At 43.0% G+C, this 27,288-nt stretch overlaps 1 protein-coding gene across 1 annotated transcript in view; it reads right to left on the bottom strand.

Moving 5' to 3' along the window:
- Nucleotides 1–3,996: 3,996 nt before the first annotated feature.
- LOC134585412 (hatching enzyme 1.2-like) overlaps nt 3,997–27,288 on the bottom strand; it is a 140,668-nt gene continuing 117,376 nt past the window's right edge. Inside the window, exons 12-13 of the mRNA XM_063440825.1 lie at nt 6,914–7,145; nt 3,997–4,277 (exon numbers count right to left, since the gene is read on the bottom strand). Coding sequence (XP_063296895.1) covers nt 4,270–4,277; nt 6,914–7,145 — 240 coding nt within the window. The 3' untranslated portion in view covers nt 3,997–4,269. The remainder of the gene's footprint in view (nt 4,278–6,913; nt 7,146–27,288) is intronic.

Genomic DNA, 27,288 nt, shown 5'->3' with positions numbered 1-27,288 from the left:
TCTTCGTATCTTGTCCAGGAACGGTTCTAGTGTCAGGGCGAATAGGAGTGGCAATAGCGGGCAACCTTGCCTGGTGCCGTTGTGTATGGGGAAGCTGTCAGTTAGTGCACCATTTACCCTCACTCTGGCACTTGGGTTAGTGTATAATGCCTTAATCCACGAGAGCATGCCTCTCCCCAGGCCGACCCTTGCCAGAGTCGCCATCATGAAGCTCCATGTCACCCTATCGAACGCCTTTTCGGCGTCCGTGGAGAGCATGAGTAGATCCGTTTTCTCCTTGAGAGCCAGTCCCTGTATGGTGAATGCTCTCAGGGTGCTGTCTCTGGCCTCCCGACCTGGGATGAAGCCTGTTTGGTCTGGATGGACCAGCCGTGGGATATATTGTTGTATTCTCGTCGCTAGGATTTTAGAGAAGAGCTTCACGTCGGTGCTCAAATTTACTTTTTATTACCCAAAACAATTTGAATTTTTCAAAGTGCGCTGTAAGCACAGTGTTTGACGGTTCTATTTGACGTTCAGATATAAAGTGCACTGCAGGACGCAAATGTACTATTTAGCATTAGCACCCAAAACTATTTGAATTTTTCAAAGTGCGCTGTATTTGACGGTTCTATTTGACTCTCAGATATGAAGTGCACACTCCAAATTTACTTTTTATCACCCAAAACTATTAGAATCTTTCAAAATGTGCTGAAAGCACAGTATTTGATGGTTCTATTTGACTCTCAGATATGAAGTGCAGGCACCAAATTGACTTTTTAGCACCTAAAGAATTAGAATTTTTACAACTGCAATGTAAGCACAATATTTGACGGTTCTATTTGACTCTCAGATATGAAGTGCACCGCAGGCAACTGTACTATTTAGCAGCCAAAAAGTTTGAATGTTTAAAACTGCTATGTCACAGCACTATTTGACGCTTCTATTTGACTCTCAGATATGAAGTGCAGGGCCCAAATTTACTATTTAGCAGATTAGCACCTAGAAAATAAGAATGTTTACAATTGCGCTGCAACCACAGTATGTAACACTTCTATTTTACTCTCAGATATGAAGAGCATGCCCCAAATTTACTATTTAGCAGTTTAGCACCAAAACAATTAGAATTTTTACAACTGCGCTGTAACCGCAGTATTTGACGCTTCTATTTGACTCTCAGATATGAAGTGCAGGGCCCAAATTTACTATTTAGAAGATTAGCACCCAGAAAATAATAATGTTTACAACTGCGCTGCAACCACACTATTTGACGCTTCTATTTGACTCCCAGATATGAAGAGCATGCCCCAAATGTACTATTTAGCAGTTTAGCACCAAAACAATTAGAATTTTTACAACTGCACTGTAATGACAGTATTTGACGCTACTATTTGCCTCTCAGATATGAAGTGCACCCCACTAATGTACTTTGTAGCACCCAAAACATTTTAAGTTTTAAAACTGCAATGTGACAGCAGTATTTGACGCTTCTATTTGACTCTCAGATATGAAGTGCAGGGCCCAAATTTACTATTTAGCAGATTAGCACCCACAAAATAAGAATGTTTACAATTGCGCTGCAACCACAGTATATTACGCTTCTATTTGACTCTCAGATATGAAGAGCACACCCCAAATTTACTGTTTAGCAGTTTAGCACCAAAACAATTAGAATTTTTACAACTGCGCTGTAACCGCAGTATTTGACGCTTCTATTTGACTCTCAGATATGAAGTGCAGGGCCCAAATTTACTATTGAGCAGATCAGCACCAAAACAATTAGAATTTTTACAACTGCAATGTGACAGCAGTATTTGCGCTTCTATTTGACTCTCAGATATGAAGAGCACGCCCCAAATTTACTATTTAGCAGTTTAGCACCAAAACAATTAGAATTTTTACAACTGCGCTGTAATGACAGTATTTGACACTTCTATTTGACTCTCAGATATGAAGTGCAGGGCCCAAATTTACTATTTAGCAGATTAGCACCCAGAAAATAATAATGTTTACAATTGCGCTGCAACCACACTATTTGACGCTTCTATTTGACTCCCAGATATGAAGAGCACGCCCCAAATGTACTATTTAGCAGTTTAGCACCAAAACAATTAGAATTTTTACAACTGCACTGTAATCACAGTATTTGACGCTACTATTTGACTCTCAGATATAAAGTGCACCCCACTAATGTACTTTTTAGCACCCACAAAATTTAAAGTTTTAAAACTGCAATGTGACAGCAGTATTTGACACTTCTATTTGACTCTCAGATATGAAGTGCACACCCCAAATGTACTATTTAGCACCCCCAAAAAAATGACTTTTCAAAACTCTGATGTAACCACAGTATTTGACGCTTCTATTTGACTGAAAGCAGCAGCATCCTGTCCCTACACTAATAAGGGCTCATGTGACCTGCGGCGCTACGTGACTGCAGCTTATATATAGAGGCTGGGTCAAATGCTGCACTGGCCAATTAGTAGGCATGGCTGTGAGTCAAACGCTTGTTGATTGGCTGCCCTGCAGCCTTTTAAAACTCGCCATTAAATCGCCGAACACCGAACTCCAACCCAAACATACACAGATATGTCCGTGTTCAGGTCCGGGGTCCAAAAAACTTAATGTTCGGTACGAACCCGAACTTTACAGTCCGGGGTCGCTCAACTCTAGTCACTACATATGAAATTGCTCCTATATCACCCACATCCCACACACAATACAGGCCAACATACACACTGCCTCCCTACTAGATCCGCCAGACACACACACTCCATTCTGGATCCTATTGCAAGAGCTCTTCAGCAGGGCTCTGCACATTGGCTGCCCCAAAGCAATGTTTCGGCCCACAACAGGGCCTTTGTCAAGCATCTGCTTCAATAAATCTGCACACTGGATTTAACTTAAGTTTTTATCAGTATTTTTTATCCGTTGTTTTTATCTGTATTTAACTTGAGTGCCTGAACCATCATTACTTTTCTGCAAATCGAATTGTGAGAATTGGCCAACCTCAGGCGAGTGTGGTATCAATTTCGGTAATTATATTGTTTTCATTTGCTGTCTATCTCGAAGTTAACTACTACAATTTGTATTTCTTTTTAACCTTAATATGTCAGTTATACTTCTATTATTTAGCTTAGTTTGATATCATGGCATTACATTTGTTTTACTTTACTACCAAAGTGGCTTGTTTAAACTTAAAGTAAGCTTGTCTAAACATTAACCTCTAGTAATATTGTGCTATCTATACCTCTTTGTAGACTGCCTTTGTTCTTGTGCTGTCACATTATTGCTTATATTGATCTTGCCATGACTGTACTATTGCAATACATGTTAAACATATGTCACAATAAAAACAAAGATTGACAAAAAAAAAAAAAAGTTAGAATTTTTATCTGGGAATTTGTTGTCCAGTTTCCTACAAAGGACACATTAAAGGACCACTCTAGGCACCCAGACCACTTCAGCTTAATGAAGTGGTCTGGGTGTCAGGTCCTTCTAGGGTTAACTAATTGTTTTATAAACATAGCAGTTTCAGAGAAACTGCTATGTTTATCAATTAGTTAAGCCTTCCCCTATTTCCTCTAGTGGCTGTCTCACTGACAGCCGCTAGAGGCGCTTGCGTGATTCTCACTGTGAAAATCACAGTGAGAGCACGCAAGCGTCCATAGGAAAGCATTATGAATGCTTTCCTATGTGACCGGCTGAATGCGTGCGCAGCTCTTGCCGCGCGTGCGCATTCAGCCGACGGGGAGGAACGGAGGCGGAGAGGAGGAGGAGAGCTCCCCGCCCAGCGCTGGAAAAAGGTAAGTTTTTACCCCTTTCCCCTTTCCAGAGCCGGGCGGGAGTGGGTCCCTGAGGGTGGGGGCACCCTCAGGGCACTCTAGTGCCAGGAAAACGAGTATGCTTTCCTGGCACTAGAGTGGTCCTTTAAGGACTTGTCCTAGTTCATAACATGGACAGATCTAGACTGGTGCAAATGAAGGACACATTACCCTTTTTCAATCATTGGCATTGATTTAATTCTTTTGGATAAACTTTTTAAATGATCACAAGACAAAAACAATGTTTTGCAAACTTGTGTAGTTGTGCATTATTCCCATTATATGTCATAGAATATTTCAGTTCAAACTTTTAACATATTCCAACTTCCATAATATTTGCCAGTGCTAGTTTCCAGAAATATTGCATTGATGGACCATTTATCTCCATATTTAAAATAAAAATAAAAAAATTAGATGGGTATTTGAATTTTCACTTTTCCATCTTGGTCTCCAGAAATCTTCTAAATCAGTTCACTACAAAAAAGAGCAATACATTAGATGAGGAATTGTGTTAAAAGAAATAGCAATGATAGCCAAAGGGTAGAATATAGATGATATAAAGCTGGCAAAACATCATGGGAAATTCAGAAATTCAGTTCTAAAGGAGATCTTTTTTTTTTTTTTTCAAATATATCTTTATTAGATTTTAAATTTTTTTGAATCATTATCAAGACATTTATATCATAAAAAAGATAGAAATGTAAACAATTACCACAGTATTGTTAGACATCCAACCCTCCAAACTTTATCATAAAACATATTTCACCGTTCATTCATACATCATACATTCTTACAATAGTGGGAGTAGGCAGCACCTTACAATAGGATTTAAACATGCATAGTCAATTTTATCTATTTACATTTCTGTGTATACATCACAAAAGATTGTTATTTTTGCTCATTATTTTCTAAGAGTTTTAAGCATTTTTTCCCCATTTCATATTTCTGTACATTATCCTTCCTCTTAAAAAGCTTGTTTGATTGGTAGAGGGGTGATGACGGAGCGCGGCGGGACGTAAGCGCACGCACCGGGAGGTGGAGCTCAATGGGGGTAACGGAGGAAGGTGCAGCCACGAGGAAATGGCGTCTGTGCTGAGCTCGTCGGGGAACTGAGAAGCAGCAGCTGACTGGTATCCCTCTTAGAAGGACACTGCTAAAGGAGATCTTATGGCGTCTACAAGTCTAGAAACATTCTGGAACACAATAGAGGCCTTATCTTGCTTCTACAACATCAACATCATGATCTATAGTAGTACCATTTCAAGGTTTTTGAGAAATCACAATAAATAATTAGGCCAAATGTTTCCAGAAGTTTAGTCATTTTCTGTTACTAAATGCTTTAACCATTATGTAACTTTTATATTATATGATTATGCTAGGTTTAATGGGCAGGCTAGATAGGCCGAATGATTCTTATCTGCCGTCACATTCTATGTTTAGGATTAGAGTTTCTTTAATCTTTGGGCTGCACTGGGACATACATGTTAAGGTCTGTTATAGACTGGTTATATTTACAGTCCTAACTGCTCTTTCTAGCTACCACCATTTGAATTCAGCTATCTACCAATAATGGTATGTCGCAAAGGAACTGGAGATATACAATCACACTGTTTCCTTGTTTTTAGTGCCATTCCTGCTGTATCATTGTTGTGGGAGGGCTGAGTTAAAATGGTGGCAGCTGCAGATACTCGTTGTGCCCAAAAGCATAATACCCTATAATAGTCTGATCAAAGACCAGAATCCCAGTACTGCAGTGTCTGTTGACCTATGCAATTCGGATGTTTATGCACAGATGACATCACCATGCAGTACAAGGCTGATCCACATAATGAAATGAACAATATAAAAACTAAAGATGTGTACATGAGGAAAAAAATTGTTTTGTTTCAATCCGTTTATTTTTTAAGTTCAGTCCATTTGAAACTCGGAAAATATTGATTGGGGTGAACCAAAACTCAAAGGGGAAAGTCACAGCATTACAAATGTTGATCTTTCGGCAGTTTAGCAGATAAGTTCCTAAATTAGTACCCTCTTGTGGGGTTGCCATATTTAAGGATACCAAATTAGGACACTGTTTAGCAGATAGCTCCCTTATTTGTTATAATATTATAATCCTACTTAAGAACAGCAAATTAGGGAGTTATCTACTAAACTGCAGAAAGAGCAATGTTTAGTACATGGCTTGTACTATCCTTATCTAAACAAGTGGATCCAAAATTTGTGGCAGAGATTAGGAAATCTTATTCCAAAATGAATTACCCAGGTCTTATACAGATGTCATATTCAAAATCAAGGGTAGTTAGCCTCCTTAATTGCAAACTGTGTCCAAAACATTTAAAAATGGAAAAAAAAATCTCCAACCAAATGGTATATTCCACCTTACCTTTCCTTTATTATTTAGAGCTGCCTACCACCACCAATGGGTGGAAGCTGGGGGGGAAACTATATCATTATCATTAGGGCCCCCATCTGCCATCAATAGTTGGGGTCTGGGGAAAACATTAGATCCTTGTTCTTTAATCTTATTAGGATCTCCACATGCCTCTAATGTTTGGGAAACAGGGGTAGACACTAGGTCATTTAATATTATATTTTAGGGCTCCCACCCACAGACAATTATCTGTCTACCTCCCATTATTTATTTTAAAGTCTCCCCCACCTGATGCCCATGGGTGGGGGATGGAAGGAGACTTTGTACCCGCTTGTTATTTAACAAGCCCTATCCAAATTTACCCAGTCACTAGTCACATTCGGGCCTTAATTTAAAGCATTCAGATCTAAATTTCAGCTGTCTGGTGGTATTTGGTTTGGCTTAAATCCGGATCTACTTCATTAACTGCAAAATCTCCACATTGTTTAATAGCATACATGTCTGATTGTTCTGCTAATGTGCTAATAATTCTTCCTTGGGGATAATTGTTGCATAGCTTAAAGTATAGAGTTATTTTTGACCACACCAATATTTATACAATAGAAACAATATACTTGTAGATACATGTCAAAAGACATATTGTAAAATACCCATAGTGAATAAGCTCCTATAAACGTGAAATAAATTGAATAATTGATTGTAATGAAGACTGTGTTGCTATTACATATATTTTCCTTACCAAACGTATATTTTAATTGGAATCCAGCTGCACCTTTTAGGCTATCACTGTGAAAAAGTATTATCACTACGTTTTGTGTAGATACCATTGGAGGAGGTAAAGCAAACCCACATAATTTGCCCATAACTCGGCCATTTATGGAGGGTCCATCAATTATAATGATGTAGTCACAGATGCATGAGCAGGTAAATTTGCAATATACTAATTGAATGATACGGAAATCCAGAGACACCTAGAAGATAAAGACAAACTCAAGGTTACAAGAGAATATTTCTTGAATTGTCTTTGATTTGAGTAAAATTTGACGTGAACTCCTTACCTTCCAACCTATGTATAGATGGACTGCGTGGGTCTTATGTCTATTGTTATAACTCCATAAAAACACAGGTTAGATTAGCTGGCAATGTAAAATGATCATTGTTTATTAAACCTCCACTAATCTTACAGAAGCTTAATCTTTATTTCAGTGTCTGATGTGTATGTGCAGATTGTAAAGATGTCATTCAACCCATCAAAAAAGCATTGTGGTGGTTTGCCAAAGTATCACTGCCACAGATGCCCTTTTCCCAATAAAATAACGCCAATAATCCCAATGTCGCCGGTATTGCATTACCCCCACACATGTGCCAAGATTTATTGCTGGGAGAAGTCTGTTTTATTCAGGGGCACACACGGCCTTTTATGCAAAAGCCCCAACATGGGGTTTCTTATGCAAAAATGCAGGGAAATCCCTCCCATGATCCTCTTTGCCTGAGAGATAATTATCAGAATACACATTAATAATTATATTATCTTTCAGGGACAGAAAAATCTAACAATTCCTAACCACCCCAAAAGAATCCCCAAATACATGAAAACCCCACAACAGTCATATCTCTTGATCTGGGTGAACAACATATCCAAAAATCACCCAGATCCATTCAGTAGTTTTAGATCGCCATCGCGGGGAATTTTTGACCAGTCTGCCACGAAGCTGAAGCCTAAAATAGTTCCAGGGAAGTTGTGGCAAGAGCCAGTCTCCATTCATGAGGTTTTGTACGAAAACCACATAAGTTATACGAAAACATATCAGCGTAGAATGCTCCCCTTGTTCGGTCGTACGTATATTCCGAACGCCATTCGTGTAGGTGTAGAGTAACTTGAACGGGCAGTCACTCCATGGTGACCGGTTTCGCGGGAGTGCTTGGCCGAAAATAGTTCCAGGCACTCGACGACCAAGTCCCCTGCCTGCCTTTGTGAGAAAAGATGGCCGCCATCCATTGTCCTGACCACGTGCATTCGCTAACATGAAATGACGGCCGCCCAGTGGAACATTCTATTAATTAGTTCTGTTACGGTTTTCGTACAGGATACTCAAATTCCATGTTCTAATGGGTTTCTGGGGTGGAGAAAAGGAGGCGAAAGTGATGGGGCTATTCCTTCACAAGCAAGTACATATATCACAGGTCTACTATGCTTAGATCAAACAGGAGGAAAGGGGACCTATACTAGATTACTGTTATTATCATGTATCAGATGAGGTAAGCATTTCTAGCCAGATCTATGATAACACATTCTGCTTGCTTTTAGGAAGTCAACACTCCCAAAAATAACAGGCACAGGCATCTGCAGCAAGTTAAGTAAGTTTATTGCCTCACACTATATTTCACAATTTTTCAGTATTGCTTGGACATTTAAATACAAAGTAGTATCTGATGCTATAAAGGAAGATAGCATTGCAGGAATACATTTTAGCAGTTATTTAAAACCAACTGTGCCAGTAAATTCAACTTTTCATGACATTATGAGCAAGATATACCAGGATCCAGTAGCAAGTTCTGCTCCAAAGTTACAGCTTAAACTGTCTAATATTTTTAGAGAATATTCCTGACTTACTGGGGTAGATATCCTGATGTGGCACATCTTCTATTACATAATAAGATCTACCCCTCTGTCTCCCTCCCTGCCTACGTTTGGCTCTGCACTTCTACTTTCCTTTTATTTGGCATTCACCCCACCCCCATTTAATTTATATTCATGATATGATATATTATTATTATTTATATAGCGCCGACTAATTGAAGATTATGTTAGCTTTAGTATTAAAAATCCAAATAACGGGGGGCGGAGCCTGCTAGCACACGGCACAAGACTCCATTTCCATTCACTCCCGACTACAAAACCTAATCCAGGCAAAATCCGCAAAACGGACACCCATCCAGCCCTACCACCCACACAGCCAGAACCAGCAAGGCAAGAGGCACTGGCAGATGCCGTTTTTACAACCCCACAAGCTCCCCAAGCGGAAACACAAAACCGGGGCCTACACCACGCCAGCGACCTGGGACCTAGAGGAACTCCTGTTCCGGCCGCGATCAGAGAGGGAAGGGCATCCACCACCCCCCTCACCTACTGAAACGCCAGCTCACTTACAAGCAATGGGACACAGATCCCAAAAAACAGCGGCTGACGGAAGGGATATCGGCGCGCTGCTGCAATGCCTGGCGCCGCTGCGCCCAGCTCCCATGTGCGCGGGTGCAGAGCAGGAACCAGTTCACACTCCCCACCTAGAGCAGAGGGGACAAGAGACCCCCCAAGCCACAAAGACAGCGCTGATACAGCAGCCCGACTCCCCTGAAGATGCAGCACCAGCCACTAAGGGAGATCTCAAACTCATACTTGCCGACATCCATAGGCTTTCAGCAGCTGACACTGCCCTCCTCAAGACAGAGGTACAAATGGTCACAGACCGGGTAACAACTGCAGAACAAGATGTGGGGGAGGTTAAAACACACCTGACAACATTGGATGAACAGGTACAAACTATACAACATCACCAAAAACTTATGGCACTCAAAATGGCGACCATAGAGGACAGACAAAGGTGAACGCACGTAAAAATTAAGGGAATCCCAAATACAATCACAGCAGAATTGTGAATACTAACCGGTTGGCAAAACCCAAGATTTTATTAAGACGGACTGATATCTCACACCGTCCTCATCCCAACGAAGGAGAAAGCCTCCAATATTACGCTACTGTTTCATGTTTATTAAGCCTTTTACTATAAGTTGATATCTCTTTACCTGTTGAGCTGACTAATTCACTGACACTACCTGAGCCATACTACCTCTAGGACTGGTTACCTTAGAAGACGCGCAACAGGACACATAGTCCACACAAGCATACACCTCCTGCCCTCCCGCCACCCCCACGGTCAGGGGCCTCTTATCTCCATGCAGAGGCAGAGCACAACACCACGGCACTGCCCGAAGCCCTACCACACCAGAATCTGTCATAATGCCCACGCACCCGTCTTACCACACTCACAGCGGAATAGCTACAAGCATGGGAGCCTAAAAAACACCCACGATGCCCCTCCTGAGAGCAACGACCACCCAGACATACCGCTGACAGAAGCCATTGTAGGGCCTTTAAACTACCACGCCTGCCCAGCATGCAAGCCACACCACAACCAGCTAGTCCCACAGTAGACTGCAACGTATCACACAGACTGCTTAACCGACTACCACACACAGCTAGACCAACTCCACTGTGACTAACTTAACTGTTAATTTTTCCTGTTACTCCTTATCTGAAAATGTGCTTTTTACCCCTATGCCATGTATTTGCCTCTCTTAACATTCTATATATATATATATATATATATATATATATATATATATATATATATATATATATATAAAAGCTTGTTACCACTGAAATGGCAGCACATGCTTGTTTGAAAACCTATGCACAACAAAATAAAGAATTGAAAAAAAAAAAAAATCCAAATAACCAACATAAAGGTTAACGTTCCAGTGAAAAAAGCCAACAAATCCACCTGGCCAAGGTTGTGACTGAAATGCCAAACGTAGGGAACAAGAAATTGGCATTAAGAAGACCGTAACAATGCCGTGGCCTCTACTTAAGAGCGAAGGTCCGAAACCACACAGAATTGAGGGTCTAAAGGAAAGAAGGGATATAAAAATGAGGAAAAATTTGACTTGGTACAACGTGAGACCGAACACGAAAGCATCTGCGTCAAACTCCCGAATGTCGGAGATCCATTGAAAGGAGACCAAACAGAGAAGAAAAGTAAATTTGGCCATAATTTGTCACAGGTATAGCCTGTCTTTGAAGGGCCAGTCACGTTAAAATTGGAGAACAATATCGTCGTCCTACAATTGAGTATACTTAGGTCCGGGAGGGCAACATTAACGTCTATTTCGAATCCTAAAAACTGAACCGTTCAAGAGGATTCCAGCACGTACTTTGTATGATTTACCACAAATTCTAGTAGTTGGACCGTGTAAACTGTGTGATACCGTAGCGTTCATCTGTCCCCGTCGAAAAAAGGATGTCGTCCAGGTAAATGATACATCACACTCCTTGGGCCCGAAGGTGTACCACCAGGGCGTGAGCTGAGCCTGAATGGAGGGCAGATGAATTGCCATGCGGTATAATGCCAGAGGAAGTGAAGATAAGGGCGGCTTAATTCGTGAATTAATCCGCTTATTGTCAGGTAAGCATCTTTCAAGTCTAGACAGGTGAACTTGTCCTGAAGTAAGTCTTACCTCCATCTTGAAGTGTCTTAGATGATGTGGGTATTAAAATGTTGTAGATTGATGAGTGGACTGAATTCTCCATTCTTTTTTTTTTTGACAAGGAAGATGTTGCTGAAAAATCCGCTCATGTCCGGGGTCAGTTGAATTGCACCTTTAGAGCACATGTCCCTCAGAAGTTGGACTAGCATACCCTTGAACTCTATTAGGTAGCCCCAAAGGGTTTGTAGATCCCAGGCAGCCGTGGAGAGGTCTGTCCAATTCTGGAAAAAATTAGAAATGCAGCTTGCGATTTGAACAGTTATTATTGGTAATGTACCTTGTTAAGTGAGGTAAAGATACCCTCTTATTGAGCTCCTTTAGGAAGGCCTCACCAAATAATTTGCCCTATGCCAGGGGTCAAAGTTCCTTGGTCCATAATTGCACCAGTTTTCCACGGCGTCTCATTGGTGTTACCCAAGAAGAACTGTTGTGTATACTCCCTGATATTTCTCGCCCATTCACGCACCATGTCGGCCTTAGTAAAAGCAAAATCCATGACCCTAGCCAGTAGTCCAATGGCATCAATGAGCTTGTCCTGAGCCCCTTTAAAACTGTGCACCCCACCTTTGTGTGGATCTCGACCCCTTTGGGCCATAAATAGATTAAAGTTCGGGGTGAAGGCCCCCTTATCCAGCAGCACAGGCCAAACACACTCGGATCTCATGCGCTTCAAAACCTCCTTGTCCAAGGGTTTTCTGAGCCAGAAATGCATGAATTTAGCAAGGTGGTCTGGAGGTGCACATTCCTTGGAGCAGGGGGTGTCAGATACCCATGGGGTCGAACATCTGGAGGCCAGAGGCATCCAGGAATACCTCAGAGTCATCCTGCACCGTCCAGCACTTTTGGACGTTCCTCATCTGAGGAGGAGAGCCATGCCACCCTGCGGACCGTGCATTGGGAGGTTTCCCTGCGCTTGACAGAAGCTTTGCCCTTGGCCTTTTTTGCCTTAGAGCTCTCACCCTTCCATTGGCATGTAGGTGATCTGGTATGCTCCCTGAAGGAGTCAGAGTCCTCTGAGTTGCCACATAGTGGGCACTCGTGTTCAGTGGAAAAGGTTCTAGAGAAGGTCTTCTCCATAGAAGTCCAGACTTGTCAGTAAAAGCAAAAAATTCAAGAAACCACTGTGGAACTCCGCAGATGGGGCCAAAATAGTAAAAAAACAAAAAGTTAGCATTTAGTAATTATAAAAAAAAAACAGAGTGAGGAAGACAGAATGATCTATAAGATTAGGCAAAAAGAGGCTAAGCAAGTTATAAGAGCTTCCAAATCACTCACAGAAGAGAAAATAGAACAGTCAGTAAAAAAGGGGGACAAAAGTTTTTTTTAGATACATACATGAGAAAAGAAAAGTAAAACAAGGATTAGTTAGATTAAAAACAAAAGAAGGAAGGTATGTAGAAGAGGATAAAGGTCTAGCTGACTGCCTCAATGACTATTTTTGTTGGGTATTTACAGATGAAAATGAAGGAAAGGGACCTCAGTTAAGAAAAAGGATAAATGAATAATTTATTACACGTGAGTTTACAGAGGAAGAGGTTCTATTTCAACTCTCAAAAGTAAAGACAAATAAGTCAATGGGACCTGATGGAATACACCCAAAGCTATTAAAAGAGCTTAGTGGTGTACTAGCAAAACCATTAACAGATTTATTTAACCAATCATTGATAACAGGAGTAGTCCCACAAGATTGGAAGCTGGCGAATGTTGTGCCCATTCACAAGAAAGGTAATAGGGAGGAGTCGGGCACCTATAGGCCAGTAAGCCTTACTTCAGTAGTGGGGAAAGTGATGGAAACCATGTTAAAGGATAGGATTGTTAAACATCTAAAAAATACATGGATTTCAAGATCAGAGACAACACGGATTTACTTCAGGGAGATCATGCCAAACTAATCTTATTGGTTTTTTTGATTGGGTAACAAAAATTATAGATCAGGGTGGTGCAGTAGACATTGCTTACCTAGATTTCAGTAAGGCTTTTGACACTGTTACACATAGAAGGCTTATCAATAAACTGCAATATTTAAGTTTGGATTCCAATATTGTTGAATGGGTAAGGCAGTGGCTGAGTGACAGGCAACGGAGGGTTATAGTCAATGGAGTATATTCGAAGCTTGGGCTTATCACCAGTGGGGTACCTCAGGGATCTGTACTTGGACCCATTCTCTTTAATATTTTTATTATTGATATTGCAGAAGGTCTTGATGGTAAGGTATGTCTTTTTGCTGATGATACTAAGATATGTAACAGGGTTGATGTTCCAGGAGGGATAAGCCAAATGGCTAATGATTTAGGTAAACTAGGAAAATGGTCAAAGTTGTGGCAACTGGCATTTAACGTGGATAAGTGCAAGGTAATGCATCTTGGACGTAAAAACCCAAGGGCAGAGTACAGAATATTTGATAGAGTCCTAACCTCAACACCTGAGGAAAGGGATTTAGGGGTGATTATTTCTGATGACTTAAAGGTAGGCAGACAATGTAATAGAGCAGCAGGGAATGCTAGCAGAATGTTTGGTTGTATAGGGAGAGGCATTAGCAGTAGAAAGAGGGAAGTGCTCATGCCATTGTACAGAACACTAGTGAGATCTCACTTGGAGTATTGTACGCAGTACTGGAGACCGTATGGTCAGAAGGATATTGATACCTTAGAGAGAGTTCAGAGAAGGGCTACTAAACTGGTTCATGGATTGCAGGATAAAACTTACCAGGAAAGGTTAAAGGATCTTAACATGTATAGCTTGGAGGAAAGACGAGACAGGAGGGATATGATAGAAACATTTAAATACATAAAGGGAATCAACACAGTAAAGGAGGAGACTTTATTTAAAAGAAGAAAAACTACCACAACAAGAGGACATAGTCTTAAATTAGAGGGAAAAAGGTTTAAAAATAATATCAGGAAGTATTACTTTACTGAGAGGGTAGTGGATGCATGGAATAGTCTCCCAGCTGAAGTGGTAGAGGTTAACACAGTAAACTTTAAGCATGCGTGGGATAGGCATAAGGCTATCCTAACTATAAGATAAGGCCAGGGACTAATGGAAGTATTTAGAAAATTGGGCAGACTAGATGGGCCGAATGGTTCTTATCTGCCGTCACATTCTATGTTTCTATGTCTCTATGTTTCTGTGGCAATCATGGCCTGTAGGACGATTGGAGTCTATGACTGTAATTGGTGTAATATGGGGCTCCCCCAAGGACTGTAAGCATGAGGGCAGGAGCAATTGGCACTGGGGGTTGCAGAGGCATAGGGACCAGGGGGGTGGTATATAAGCAAGCTTTAGGTAAGCCTGAGTAACAGTCACATCTGACAGAAAGGGCAGATGGAGAAGGCAATGCATAATCACTGGGGCTCACCAAGGAGGTCAGAATCCTGCATGTACAGGCTTGATCGGATGCACAGAGAGGGGGCTCACCCCAGACAGAATAATGGATACACCCACTGGACTGACCAAACCCAGAGTGCAGAGCACTAACCTGAACCCTGGTCCCACACGGAATTTAAGGAGCACTAGGAGTATTAGGCAAATGCTGCAGCAGAACAAAGCTGATCCACAGAGGTACATGCAGCAAACTGAGTCCAAAATGGCACTGGAATGCCCACTCACGACAAGACAACTGCCTGAATTTGCATGCGAGCCGGCCGTCGGCCTGCGAACGTTCACGTTTAAGGGAAGGTTTGCTCGGTGCAGGCCATCGGCCTTAGGCGCCAAAAGGCACCAGTGTGCGTGCAAGAAATTGCTGCGAGCGGGGAAAACTAGCCAGCCAGTTGAGGTGTGGGAAAACCGTGGCTCAAAAAAGGGTGCAGAAAAACCGAAGGGAGAGGATGGGACCCCTCAGGGCTCCAGAAAGAGAGAGACAATAGAATGGGGAGGAGAAAAAATACCCAAAATTAGGGAAGTCAGAAAAGCCCAACAGAAGGAGGGAACACCCAAGGGATATGTACCCCAGAAAGTGATATATAAAATACAAGAAGCAGTACATACAAGAAGGAAAACACTGTAATAAGTAAATGAACAAAGACAGAGGGGAGAACCAAAACTTTGTACTTAAGTTGTGATGGAGCAGCAAGGAAAGAGGCAGTGCTTCAGTTAGACACACCAAATAAAACCATTGCTTGTATTTAATTGGTTCTCAGTTTTCTCTTTACTTGTCTTTGCTGCTATATGGAGTTAGTAAAGAAAGAGAAGCAAAATATAAAGCCTTATGTCATGTGGTAAAATGTGTCAGCGCTGTACAATGGGTGGACCTAACAAACATGTAATTGTAACCAGACAAGTTGGACACACAGGAACAGAGGAGTTGAGGGTTCGTAGCACCGTAGCTGCATCTGGTGTTAAACAGAGGCAGATACGCGCTATGTTTTTGAGATGAAAATTACATGATTTGTCATTTAAAAGGACATGAGGGGCGAGGGAGAGGTTGGAGTAAAAAAAACAACTCCTAGGTAGGGAGCTTGCAAGGTGGAGCTGATGGTGGCGCCGTTAATGTGAAGGAGACAGAAACGGGAGTAGCAACACTTGATGGAGGAGAGACAAGATGTTCTGTTTTAAGTTTAAGGAAGAGAACAGTGATGCAGTCAGAGACACAAGTTACGTGGGGCAGCAAGAGAAATTTGCCAGATTGACAGGATCTTAGAGCCAGATTAAGTGAGATTATTGCTGTGGGTACTGGTATTCTCTAACTACAGTAACAGGTTGTTTTGATATGCAGATTAAACCAAAGAGTATTTCTGTATTTTATAAAATGATATGGGTGCTTGACACATCGACATTAATTGGAAAAAGAACAAAGCTGCTGTGGATTTAAAAAAACATTAATCTGGGGCGGAGCTAACCGCGAGACAAGCTGGACGTGTGCTAGCGGAGCTCCCGAGGGAATAACGGGCAATCCGCGAACATCGGGCTCCTACCAAACCATGGGACACCCCAAAAAGGGCGCTGCTCCTGCCCAACATCCCAACAAGCAATCCGGAGCAAAATCGGGCGGCTTAAACAAATATTTCAAGGACAATGCAGTTCAGCACCTCGAGGAGACGGGCCCCAAGATGGCGGCGGAACTCAGGTCAGAGCACTCCTCACCCCCTTTGAGTCTGGCCATCTCGGACAGCGTGTCCACAAATATAGACGCTGATCTGAGAGATATCCTAAAAAGTTTGCCTACCAAACAGGATCTAGCGGCCATGATTCACAAGTTGGAATCCACGTTCCAAACGAAAATGGAAAACATGGCGGCGGAAGTTAAACTGGTGGAGGAAAGGATTGATTCAATGGAAGACAACCAAGACCACACTTTAACCCAAGTTAAGCAAGTGCAACAAGCCCTAGAAGCGCAAAATACTCAATTAGCACTGATGTACCGCGCAATCGATGACCTGGATAATAGGGGGCGACGCAACAACCTTCGAATCAAAGGTATGCCAGAGACCGAAGTAGAAGACCTCCCTACTACCCTGCAAGAGCTGTTTAATCGTCTGCTCAATAAAGACCCGTCAGAACGTATGTTATTTGACAGAGCCCACAGGGCCCTTAAACCCAGAGGCCCAGCATCAGATACCCCACGGGATATAATATGTCGCCTACATTACTTTGGAGTGAAAGAAGATATACTCCGTGAACTGCGGAAAACGTCACAACCGCTTCTTTTCTTGGGGGCCCAAATACTTATTTATCCTGACCTGTCCTGGATGACACTCCAAGCTAGGAGAACCCTCAAACCTCTCACTGACCTCCTCCGTACCAGGAATATCAGGTACAGGTGGGGTTTTCCTTTATCCCTAACAGCAACGCACAACCTGACCACGGCCACTGTGACCACGTCGGAAGATATTGCTCCGTTCACTACTTCCTTAAACCTCCCAAGCATACAAGTCCCTGATTGGTATGGTCCAGTGCAAGCTCCGCATAACTACCCTCGTCCGCAAAGAGCTAGATGGCAAACACCCCCTAAACGGCACCGAAACGACCAGCCACGTCAACACAGAAGCCTACAGCTTCACAGTGATGAACCGCTCTGAATTTGAAAACCGGAACAGGAGCACATCAAAGACACAACGGGACAGTCAGGCAAGTTGCCAGAGCTGTGAGGCTCTCTAAACCTTCACATACTAGGCCACCACTTGGGACCCTCTCTCGACCATGCTTTCATTGACTCTCACTGACTGAGATGCAGTTTCCTCGCTTCATCTAGTTTACCTACACCCTCATCCCAGGCCGTATTATACCCCCACTCTCAGACTTATCCAATCTAACACTAGGTTGCAAGACCGGAGGGAACCAAACTCAGCGACATCCCGCACTAACTCCAACGCAAAGCAATGAGCTCCCCAGTCCCACGCAATCACAAGACCATTAGACACTGGAGAGGTACTGCAAACAGACCGCAGCGGCCTCTATCTCCGGACTTTGGCCGACATCAGAAACTTTGCAACCTTTGCAACCTGACCCAGAGAGGGAGTGCGGACTGAGCCGGGATGCACCCACTTGCAGGGATAACTAGAGGTCCTCCGCTATCTCTTCTCTACCCCCTCCTCCTCCCCCTTTACCCAGTCATTGAGGCTTTAGATCCTAGTAAACACCTTGAGACGGCTCCACTTACAAGCCTGACAGGGAAAAAAAAAAAAAAAAACTCCATCCTCTCCCAACGCTATACTTTTTTTTTCCCTCCTCAACCTTCCTCCTGTCCCCCCCATTTCTTCTATGCCATGTATCAAGACCCCTAAGGGGTACAGGTGGGGGGTTGAAATATTGTAATGTCTCATTGATCTGTAAATGGTGTGGTATGCATTTCTGAGGTGATATGGTCCAGAGAAAGCAATCGAGAGTGTCCCCCTAAGTTACACGGGCCTACTACCCAGCTCACCAACAGGACCCTTATATCCCTATCCACTCACGTAACTTACAACTGGCAACGGATCGCTAACTTCCCCTCCCATATATTTAACAAGGCTCAACGCCCGATAACTTACCTATACTTTAACTTAGACAGGAGGATTGCCCGTCCACCCTAAAAAGCGTACTCCACTCTAACCTCACCCCCACTCAAACTACTGGACTACCTGTAGCAGCAATACTAGCCCCAGCGGTGCCTTATTTGTCTCCCCGGGACCGCTCAGCTCGCCCAGGGAAAGCCACCGGCAGACGGGACTTAGTCCGTTTTATTATAAACACACTCTCAATTGCTAGCTCCAGTGTCATTACAGTGTTTTTGTATATACAGGGAGTGCAGAATTATTAGGCAAGTTGTATTTTTGAGGATTAATTTTATTATTGAACAACAACCATGTTCTCAATGAACCCAAAAAACTCATTAATATCAAAGCTGAATATTTTTGGAAGTAGTTTTTAGTTTGTTTTTAGTTATAGCTATTTTAGGGGGATATCTGTGTGTGCAGGTGACTATTACTGTGCATAATTATTAGGCAACTTAACAAAAAACAAATATATACCCATTTCAATTATTTATTTTTACCAGTGAAACCAATATAACATCTCAACATTCACAAATATACATTTCTGACATTCAAAAACATAACAAAAACAAATCAGTGACCAATATAGCCACCTTTCTTTGCAAGTACACTCAAAAGCCTGCCATCCATGGATTCTGTCAGTGTTTTGATCTGTTCACCATCAACATTGCGTGCAGCAGCAACCACAGCCTCCCAGACACTGTTCAGAGAGGTGTACTGTTTTCCCTCCTTGTAAATCTCACATTTGATGATGGACCACAGGTTCTCAATGGGGTTCAGATCAGGTGAACAAGGAGGCCATGTCATTAGATTTTGTGTGATGGAGCATTGTCCTGCATGAAAATCATGTTTTTCTTGAAGGATGCAGACTTCTTCCTGTACCACTGCTTGAAGAAGGTGTCTTCCAGAAACTGGCAGTAGGACTGGGAGTTGAGCTTGATTCCATCCTCAACCCGAAAAGGCCCCACAAGCTCATCTTTGATGATACCAGCCCAAACCAGTACTCCACCTCCACCTTGCTGGCGTCTGAGTCGGATTGGAGCTCTCTGCCCTTTACCAATCCATCCATCTGGCCCATCAAGACTCACTCTCATTTCATCAGTCCATAAAACCTTAGAAAAATCAGTCTTGAGATATTTCTTGGCCCAGTCTTGACGTTTCAGCTTGTGTGTCTTGTTCAGTGGTGGTCGTCTTTCAGCCTTTCTTACCTTGGCCATGTCTCTGAGTATTGCACACCTTGTGCTTTTGGGCACTCCAGTGATGTTGCAGCTCTGAAATATGGCAAAACTGGTGGCAAGTGGCATCTTGGCAGCTGCACGCTTGACTTTTCTCAGTTCATGGGCAGTTATTTTGCGCCTTGGTTTCTCCACACGCTTCTTGCGACCCTGTTGACTATTTTGAATGAAACGCTTGATTGTTCGATGATCACGCTTCAGAAGCTTTGCAATTTTAAGAGTGCTGCATCCCTCTGCAAGATATCTCACTATTTTTGACTTTTCTGAGCCTGTCAAGTCCCTCTTTTGACCCATTTTGCCAAAGGAAAGGAAGTTGCCTAATAATTATGCACACCCCTTCTCATTACAGAGATGCACATCACCTAATATGCTTAATTGGTAGTAGGCTTTCGAGCCTATACAGCTTGGTGTAAGACAACATGCATAAAGAGGATGATGTGGTCAAAATACTCATTTGCCTAATAATTCTGCACTCCCTGTAGTTGGATTTATTCCTGTTTTCTATTTTTCCTTTTTGGTTTGTTATTACTTTTTGTTTCATTGTACATACTGATCAAGCACTTAACACTCCCCTACTGAGACTGAGATAATTGATACCTGGTTTATAGTAACTACAGTCAATACTATCTCCCTGACCACCACTCATATAGGGTCATCCGAACATGGCATCCATTCGCATAACTACTTTGAATACTAGGGGACTCAATTCCCCAACCAAGAGGTCCCTAGTGCTTAGGGAACATCGGACTCTGAAATCGGACATTGCATTTCTTCAAGAAACGCATTTCAAAGCTGACAATGCCCCTACCTTATGCGATAAGTACTACCCAACTGGGTACTTTAGCAACTTTGAGGGATCAAAATCTAAGGGGGTGGCTATTCTGGTCGGGGCGAAAACGCCCTTCACATACCTGTCACATCAATCCATCACAGACGGAAGGTTCTTAGTCGTTAAAGGAAAAATAGGCCCCACCGTTGTGACACTCGCTAATCTGTACCTTCCCAATAAGAAACAATGCACCCACATGCGCAAGTATCTAAACGCAGTAGAACAAGTCGCAGAAGGGATACTTATACTGGGTGGTGATTTCAATATATCATTAGACTCAGACTTAGACACAACTTCCAAATCCACTCCAAATCCACTCGTCGCTACCCCATTTAATGAAAGAGATAGACCTATATGGCCTAGTGTCCAATTACAAAATAAATAGCAGTAAAAGTGAGATTCTGTCCCTAAATATATCGGACGGGACCAAATCTCAGCTCAAGCAGACATTTCCCTTCCAATGGCCCCAGACGTCAGTAAAATACCTGGGAGTCCACCTGACTGCCTCTCTAGATAAACTGTATGACCTTAACTTCCTCCCGTTGGTGGCTAATGTAGACAAAGATTTAAAAATTTGGAATAAACCACAATTTGGCTGGCTCTTTAGAGTTCATATTTTAAAGATGACCATCCTACCAAAGTTCCTCTACCTCCTGCAAACGCTACCCATAAAAATTACGGTCTCTTTCTTCACAACCGTGAAACGCACTCTTTCCAAATTTATCTGGGCAGGAATACACCCCAGGATCCCCTACGCTCTCTTAACAAGACACAAAATGAAGGGAGGTCTAGGTGCTCCAGACGTTGCTATGCTCTCCGTACTCCCCTGAGCTTGAATCACTTAGCTCTTTTAAGAGCTGTTCCTGTTACGCTCTCCTTGGAGGAGAGGTTTTCCCCACACAGTCCTGGATGCTGGAGGTTCATACAGGGTGGAAGGAAGAGGTCTTTCCCACACGGTCCTGAAGGACAGAAGCTGATCCAGGATGGAATGAAGTTGATGAGACTCCAGTCAAGCTACAGTGGTTGTGGTCCTCGGCACAAGCTAGGAAGTGTCCATTAACGGAAGGATCCATTACACCTCCCTCACACACTCACCATCCTCTCTCCCAGTTTTCCCTCCTTTCACACTATCACCCCTCCTTCCTAACACCTTTACCCCCTCCCTCACAACTTCATCACCCTCTTTCACACTATCACCTCCTTCCAGGCCTGGACTGGCCATCGGGCATACCGGGAAAATGCCCGGTGGGCCGCGATGGCTGTGGGGCTGAGGCCGGCAGGGGAGATCTGCCAGTCCCTGCAGGGCCAGTGCCGGCCCCGCTGTGTGTCTCCATGGGTCGGTGGGGAGATCAAAGATCTCCCTCACTGGCCCACAGGCAATTAGAGGCAGCCGCTTGCTGGGGAGGGAGGAGAGAGGACCGGCGGAGCTCTAGCCAGCAGCTCCGACGGGTCTTCTCGCGGGATTTTGAGCATTGCCGAGGATACCGCGGCAACGCTCAGATCTCACGAGAGTGAACTCTAGCCTGCAGGTTAGAGTTCACTCTCACCACTGGACCACCAGGGAAGGATGGCAGAACGGCTCTCCCCCCTCAAACAGAGCCAGACCCTTGATACATACAAGCAACTCATAGACAAATGCTCTGCTCTCCAATCAATACTTAACGCGAAAATCCCAAAAACTCTTCTATACTCTAAACACAAATATTTTATTTAAAGTGGGAAATGCGGTCGCATGTTAGCACGTGCATTGCAAAAGGAAAGACAACAAACCTATATAACGCATATTAAAAAACCCGCAGGAACTCTCACCCATTTAGTACCTGACATTTTACAAGATTTCCATTCTTACTACTCAAATTTGTATAATCTCAGGCCTCAGCCACCAGACACTGGAAGCATCCAAAACTTCCTAACAGAATGACTGACGCAGACAATCCCACCGAACGCTAGACAGCTCCTTGACGCGCCACTCACACCCGAAGAATTTTCCTTAGTCACAAAACAATTACAGCTAGGGAAAAGCCCAGGGCCAGACGGCCTAACCGCTAAATATTTTAAAACCTTCTCCCCAATCTTAAATAAACCCTTCATAAGAGCATTCAATTCCGTTACCCAAGGTCATAGCTTGCAACAAGACACCCTAGAAGCTCATATTACACTCATACCCAAACCTGGCAAAGATACTACGGAATGTAGCAGTTACAGGCCCATCTCGCTTATAAATATTGAACTAAAAATATTCACAAAAATCCTGGCCACTTGACTTCAACCTTATCTGCGGGGACTGGTCCACCCTGATCAAGCGGGGTTCGTGCCAGGGAGGGAAGCCAAAAACAACACAACCAAACTGATCAGCCTCATATACCACGCAAAAAAATGCGAGGACCCCTGCCTCATGCTCACAAACTAGAAAAATGGTCAGAGTTGTGGCAACTGACATTTAATGTGGATAAGTGCAAGATAATGCATCTTGGACGTAAAAACCCAAGGGCAGAGTACAGAATATTTGATAGAGTCCTAACCTCAACATCTGAGGAAAGGGATTTAGGGGTGATTATTTCTGATGACTTAAAGGTAGGCAGACAATGTAATAGAGCAGCAGGAAATGCTAGCAGAATGCTTGGTTGTATAGGGAGAGGCATTAGCAGTAGAAAGAGGGAAGTGCTCATGCCATTGTACAGAACACTGGTGAGACCTCACTTGGAGTACTGTACACAGTACTGGAGACCATCAAAGAAGGGCTACTAAACTGGTTCATGGATTGCAGGATAAAACTTACCAGGAAAGGTTAAAGGATCTGAACATGTATAGCTTAGAGGAAAGACGAGACAGGGGGGATATGATAGAAACATTTAAATACATAAAGGGAATCAACACAGTAAAGGAGGAGACTATATTTAAAAGAAGAAAAACTACCACAACAAGAGGACATAGTCTTAAATTAAAGGGACAAAGTTTTAAAAATAATATCAGGAAGTATTACTTTACTGAGAGGGTAGTGGATGCATGGAATAGCCTTCCAGCTGAAGTGGTAGAGGTTAACACAGTAAAGGAGTTTAAGCATGCGTGGGATAGGCATAAGGCTATTCTAACTATAAGATAAGGCCAGGGACTAATGAAAGTATTTAGAAAACTGGGCAGGCTAGATGGGCCGAATGGTTCTTATTTGCCGTCACATTCTATGTTTCTATGTTTCTATGTTTCTATTTGATAGAGTGGACTGGTCCTTGCTGATGGCCACGCTACAGGCCATGGGCTTTGGCCCTAACTGGATGTCGTGGCTCTCTGCCATCTACTCCAAACCCGGGGCAAAGATAAGGGTCAATGGCCAGCTCTCAGACAAAGTACACATTTCCAACGGTACCAGACAAGGGTGTCCCCTATCCCCCCTTCTCTTCATCCTAACGATAGAACCTTTCCTGCAGGGAATCAGGGATAACCAAAACATCCAAGGTATACCTATAGCCGACCAAGAATACAAAGTGTCTGCCTTTGCAGACGATCTACTCTTCACACTAAGAAACCCGGAGGCGTCGCTACCCCATTTAATGAAAGAGATATACCTATATGGCCTAGTGTCCAATTACAAAATAAATAGCAGTAAAAGTGAGATTCTGTCCCTAAATATATCGGACGGGACCAAATCTCAGCTCAAGCAGACATTTCCCTTCCAATGGCCCCAGACGTCAGTAAAATACCTGGGAGTCCACCTGACTGCCTCTCTAGATAAACTGTATGACCTTAACTTCCTCCCGTTGGTGGCTAATGTAGACAAAGATTTAAAAATTTGGAATAAACCACAATTTGGCTGGCTCTGTAGAGTTCATATTTTAAAGATGACCATCCTACCAAAGTTCCTCTACCTCCTGCAAACGCTACCCATAAAAATTACGGTCTCTTTCTTCACAACCGTGAAACGCACTCTTTCCAAATTTATCTGGGCAGGAATACACCCCAGGATCCCCTACGCTCTCTTAACAAGACACAAAATGAAGGGAGGTCTAGGTGCTCCAGACGTTGCTATGCTCTCCGTACTCCCCTGAGCTTGAATCACTTAGCTCTTTTAAGAGCTGTTCCTGTTACGGGGGCCGCTCTGATTGAAAAATGACCGGGCCTTATTTTTTTCCCAGTCCGGCCTTGCCTCCCTCCCAGTATCCCCTCCCTCTTACACTATCAACCCCTCCCTCCCAGTATCCACCCTCTTTCACACTATCACCCCCTCCCTCCCAGTATCCACCATCACATTATTATCCCCTTACTCCCAGTATCCCTTCCCCGCAGAATTCCCCGCTCACACCATCACCCTCTCCACCCATATCCCCCTCACATTATTACCCCTTTCCTCTCATTATACATTATTCACACTTCACACTATTACCCCTCCCTCCCAGTATCCCCCACACCCCACACCCCACACCCCACCAACTATGCCACACTTACCCTGTCACATTAACCCCTCCAATTTTGTTACACTCGTCCCTCCTATTATGCCACTATTTCCCTGACACACTTTCCTCCACTCGCCCTGTCACACTCCCTCATCAAACCATGTCATACTCGCCCTCCCTCATTCTCTCTCACAGCCCCACCCTGTCCTATTTACCTCCTTTGTCCTCCCTTCCACAGGTACCTCTTTACTCACGCTTTCACAGTCACCAGCTGAAATCATACATCATACACACTTTATTATTTGGTAAAGGATTTTTTAAAAGCTTTTTTGTTCAAACACATTTTTTGTTTTTGTTTCCAATAACCCCTTCACACTTGTACTTATGTATACACGACTGGCAGGCTATGCAACCATGCCCCACAATTGTGTATACATGACTGGCATACTTGCAAATTAATTATATTTATTTATTGCACATTAACGTTATTTATTGCTGTAACGGCACCCCCAGGCATAAAAGGTTTAAACCGCCGTTTAAAAGATCTTCCCCTTCCAGAGACACAGGCAGCTACTGCAGAACACCAAACTCCTGAACTGGGTACAAGGGAATGCTCCAAACTCCCGAACTGGAACCTCACGAATAGCTGCCAGCAGACGAACAGGAAAAGCACCCAAGCGGCTTACACTCCTAGCAATCAGTCTCTAACAACATACAGCAAATCCACCCAATAACTAGACAAAGCGCCGTGTTGAGGGTCAAGCAGTGAACAGACAGAGCTGTGGGTTTATTGTTCTTATATACACATTCTTAAACATTAGTACCACCCACAGGGTTTTGGAAAACAACCAATAAACACGTACAATACTCTCAGACACTCCCACACAAAATCCTCCCCTCTGCCTGTGATACAATTACCTTATACAATGGGTTAATGTAATTATCACAGGCAGAGAAATACAGTTTTCCACATTATTCATAACTTTAAAAGTATACATCACATTCACATAAAACTTACATTTTCAGAATCAGCATACTCCAACAAACATATGTCAAAATCATCCAAATTGGTTCATTTGTTCAAAAGATAGATCGAAGTTCATTTGTGACCAAATGAAGCATGGCTTTTCTGCCCAAAAGCAGTTCCACAGAGTCTTCTATCCTGGAGATAATTGGGAAGTAATCCAATTATCTCCAAGGACAGAGGCAAAACTCTATTGAACACATGGTAGCAAAAGATAATAAAATACATAAAAATATATAACTGTGCAGCTATTGCATAAAACAGGTACATTCAACATATCCCTAGATAGCTTAGATCTGTGCGCACATTATTACTGAATGGTGCTCAGATATCATACATACAGTTCAATTGACATGGAACCAAAGTCTTTCACATAGTCTTTCGTTATATGAATGGGCTCCATGGCATAGCTATCTGGGGTATCACTTTTCAAATAGGGCAAGTCCCGGCTTTCGTGTCTTTGCGGGGGAAAATCAAGTGTTGGGTCATAGTCTAAAGGCAGCAGGCGGGCAACCAGGCTCCTCCAATGCACAGTGGCGAGATTGGTCTTGTCACAATTGCAAATTAATTTTGTTTGCAAATTATGCTACAACTACAGCCAGAGAGCTCACAATGCAGGGGCACAGGAAGCCGCAACACTGCAAGCTTCTGAACAGTGAATGCAGAGACGAACTCTGTATCCAATGCTGCAAGCCTGCCTTTCAATATAGCGACAGCTCCTTACACACACAAAATGCAACCCTATTATTTTTGCACTTTGGGTGTTAGTAGGGCCCTATGTTCGAGTTTCATCTAAGGCCTCAAATTCTAGAGCCGCCTCTGCCTGTCATTCTGAGTGTTATGCACAGGCAGAACTTCAGAGAATGACAGCATGGATGCAACCAGCCATATATCATTGGCAATAAGACAATGTTACGGTACCACCTTCCGAGCTCCAGACACAGTCGTTAGTCACTTGTATTCCCGGTTCCCCCAATAACGAGACCAAGCTCCATTATGAGGGTAAAACATGAACTGAGGACTGGATCAGCCAGCCTGCCTTTTATTTGCATTTCACACACACAGGCCACACCCAAGGGGAGGCATAAAATAACCACTGGCATCGATGGTACATCCCACACATTCCCTCCCCTTGGTGTGACACATAATCCTATTATACATATAGTTTGAAATATACTTTTATACAACTTTCATAACTTCAAATCCATCCATCATATTCACATAAGAGGCACATATTCAGATTCAGCATACTTAAAACATAAACATTCTCAAAAATCACATCAATCCCTTCAGTGAATAAAAAGTTACGCGAAAGTCCGTTTATGACCGACCGCAGGTACCT

Source organism: Pelobates fuscus, chromosome 2, assembly GCF_036172605.1.
Source record: "Pelobates fuscus isolate aPelFus1 chromosome 2, aPelFus1.pri, whole genome shotgun sequence".
Taxonomy (NCBI): Eukaryota; Metazoa; Chordata; class Amphibia; order Anura; family Pelobatidae; genus Pelobates; species Pelobates fuscus.
Note: the sequence above shows the minus strand (reverse complement) of the source record. Positions and strands in the feature narration are given on the sequence as shown.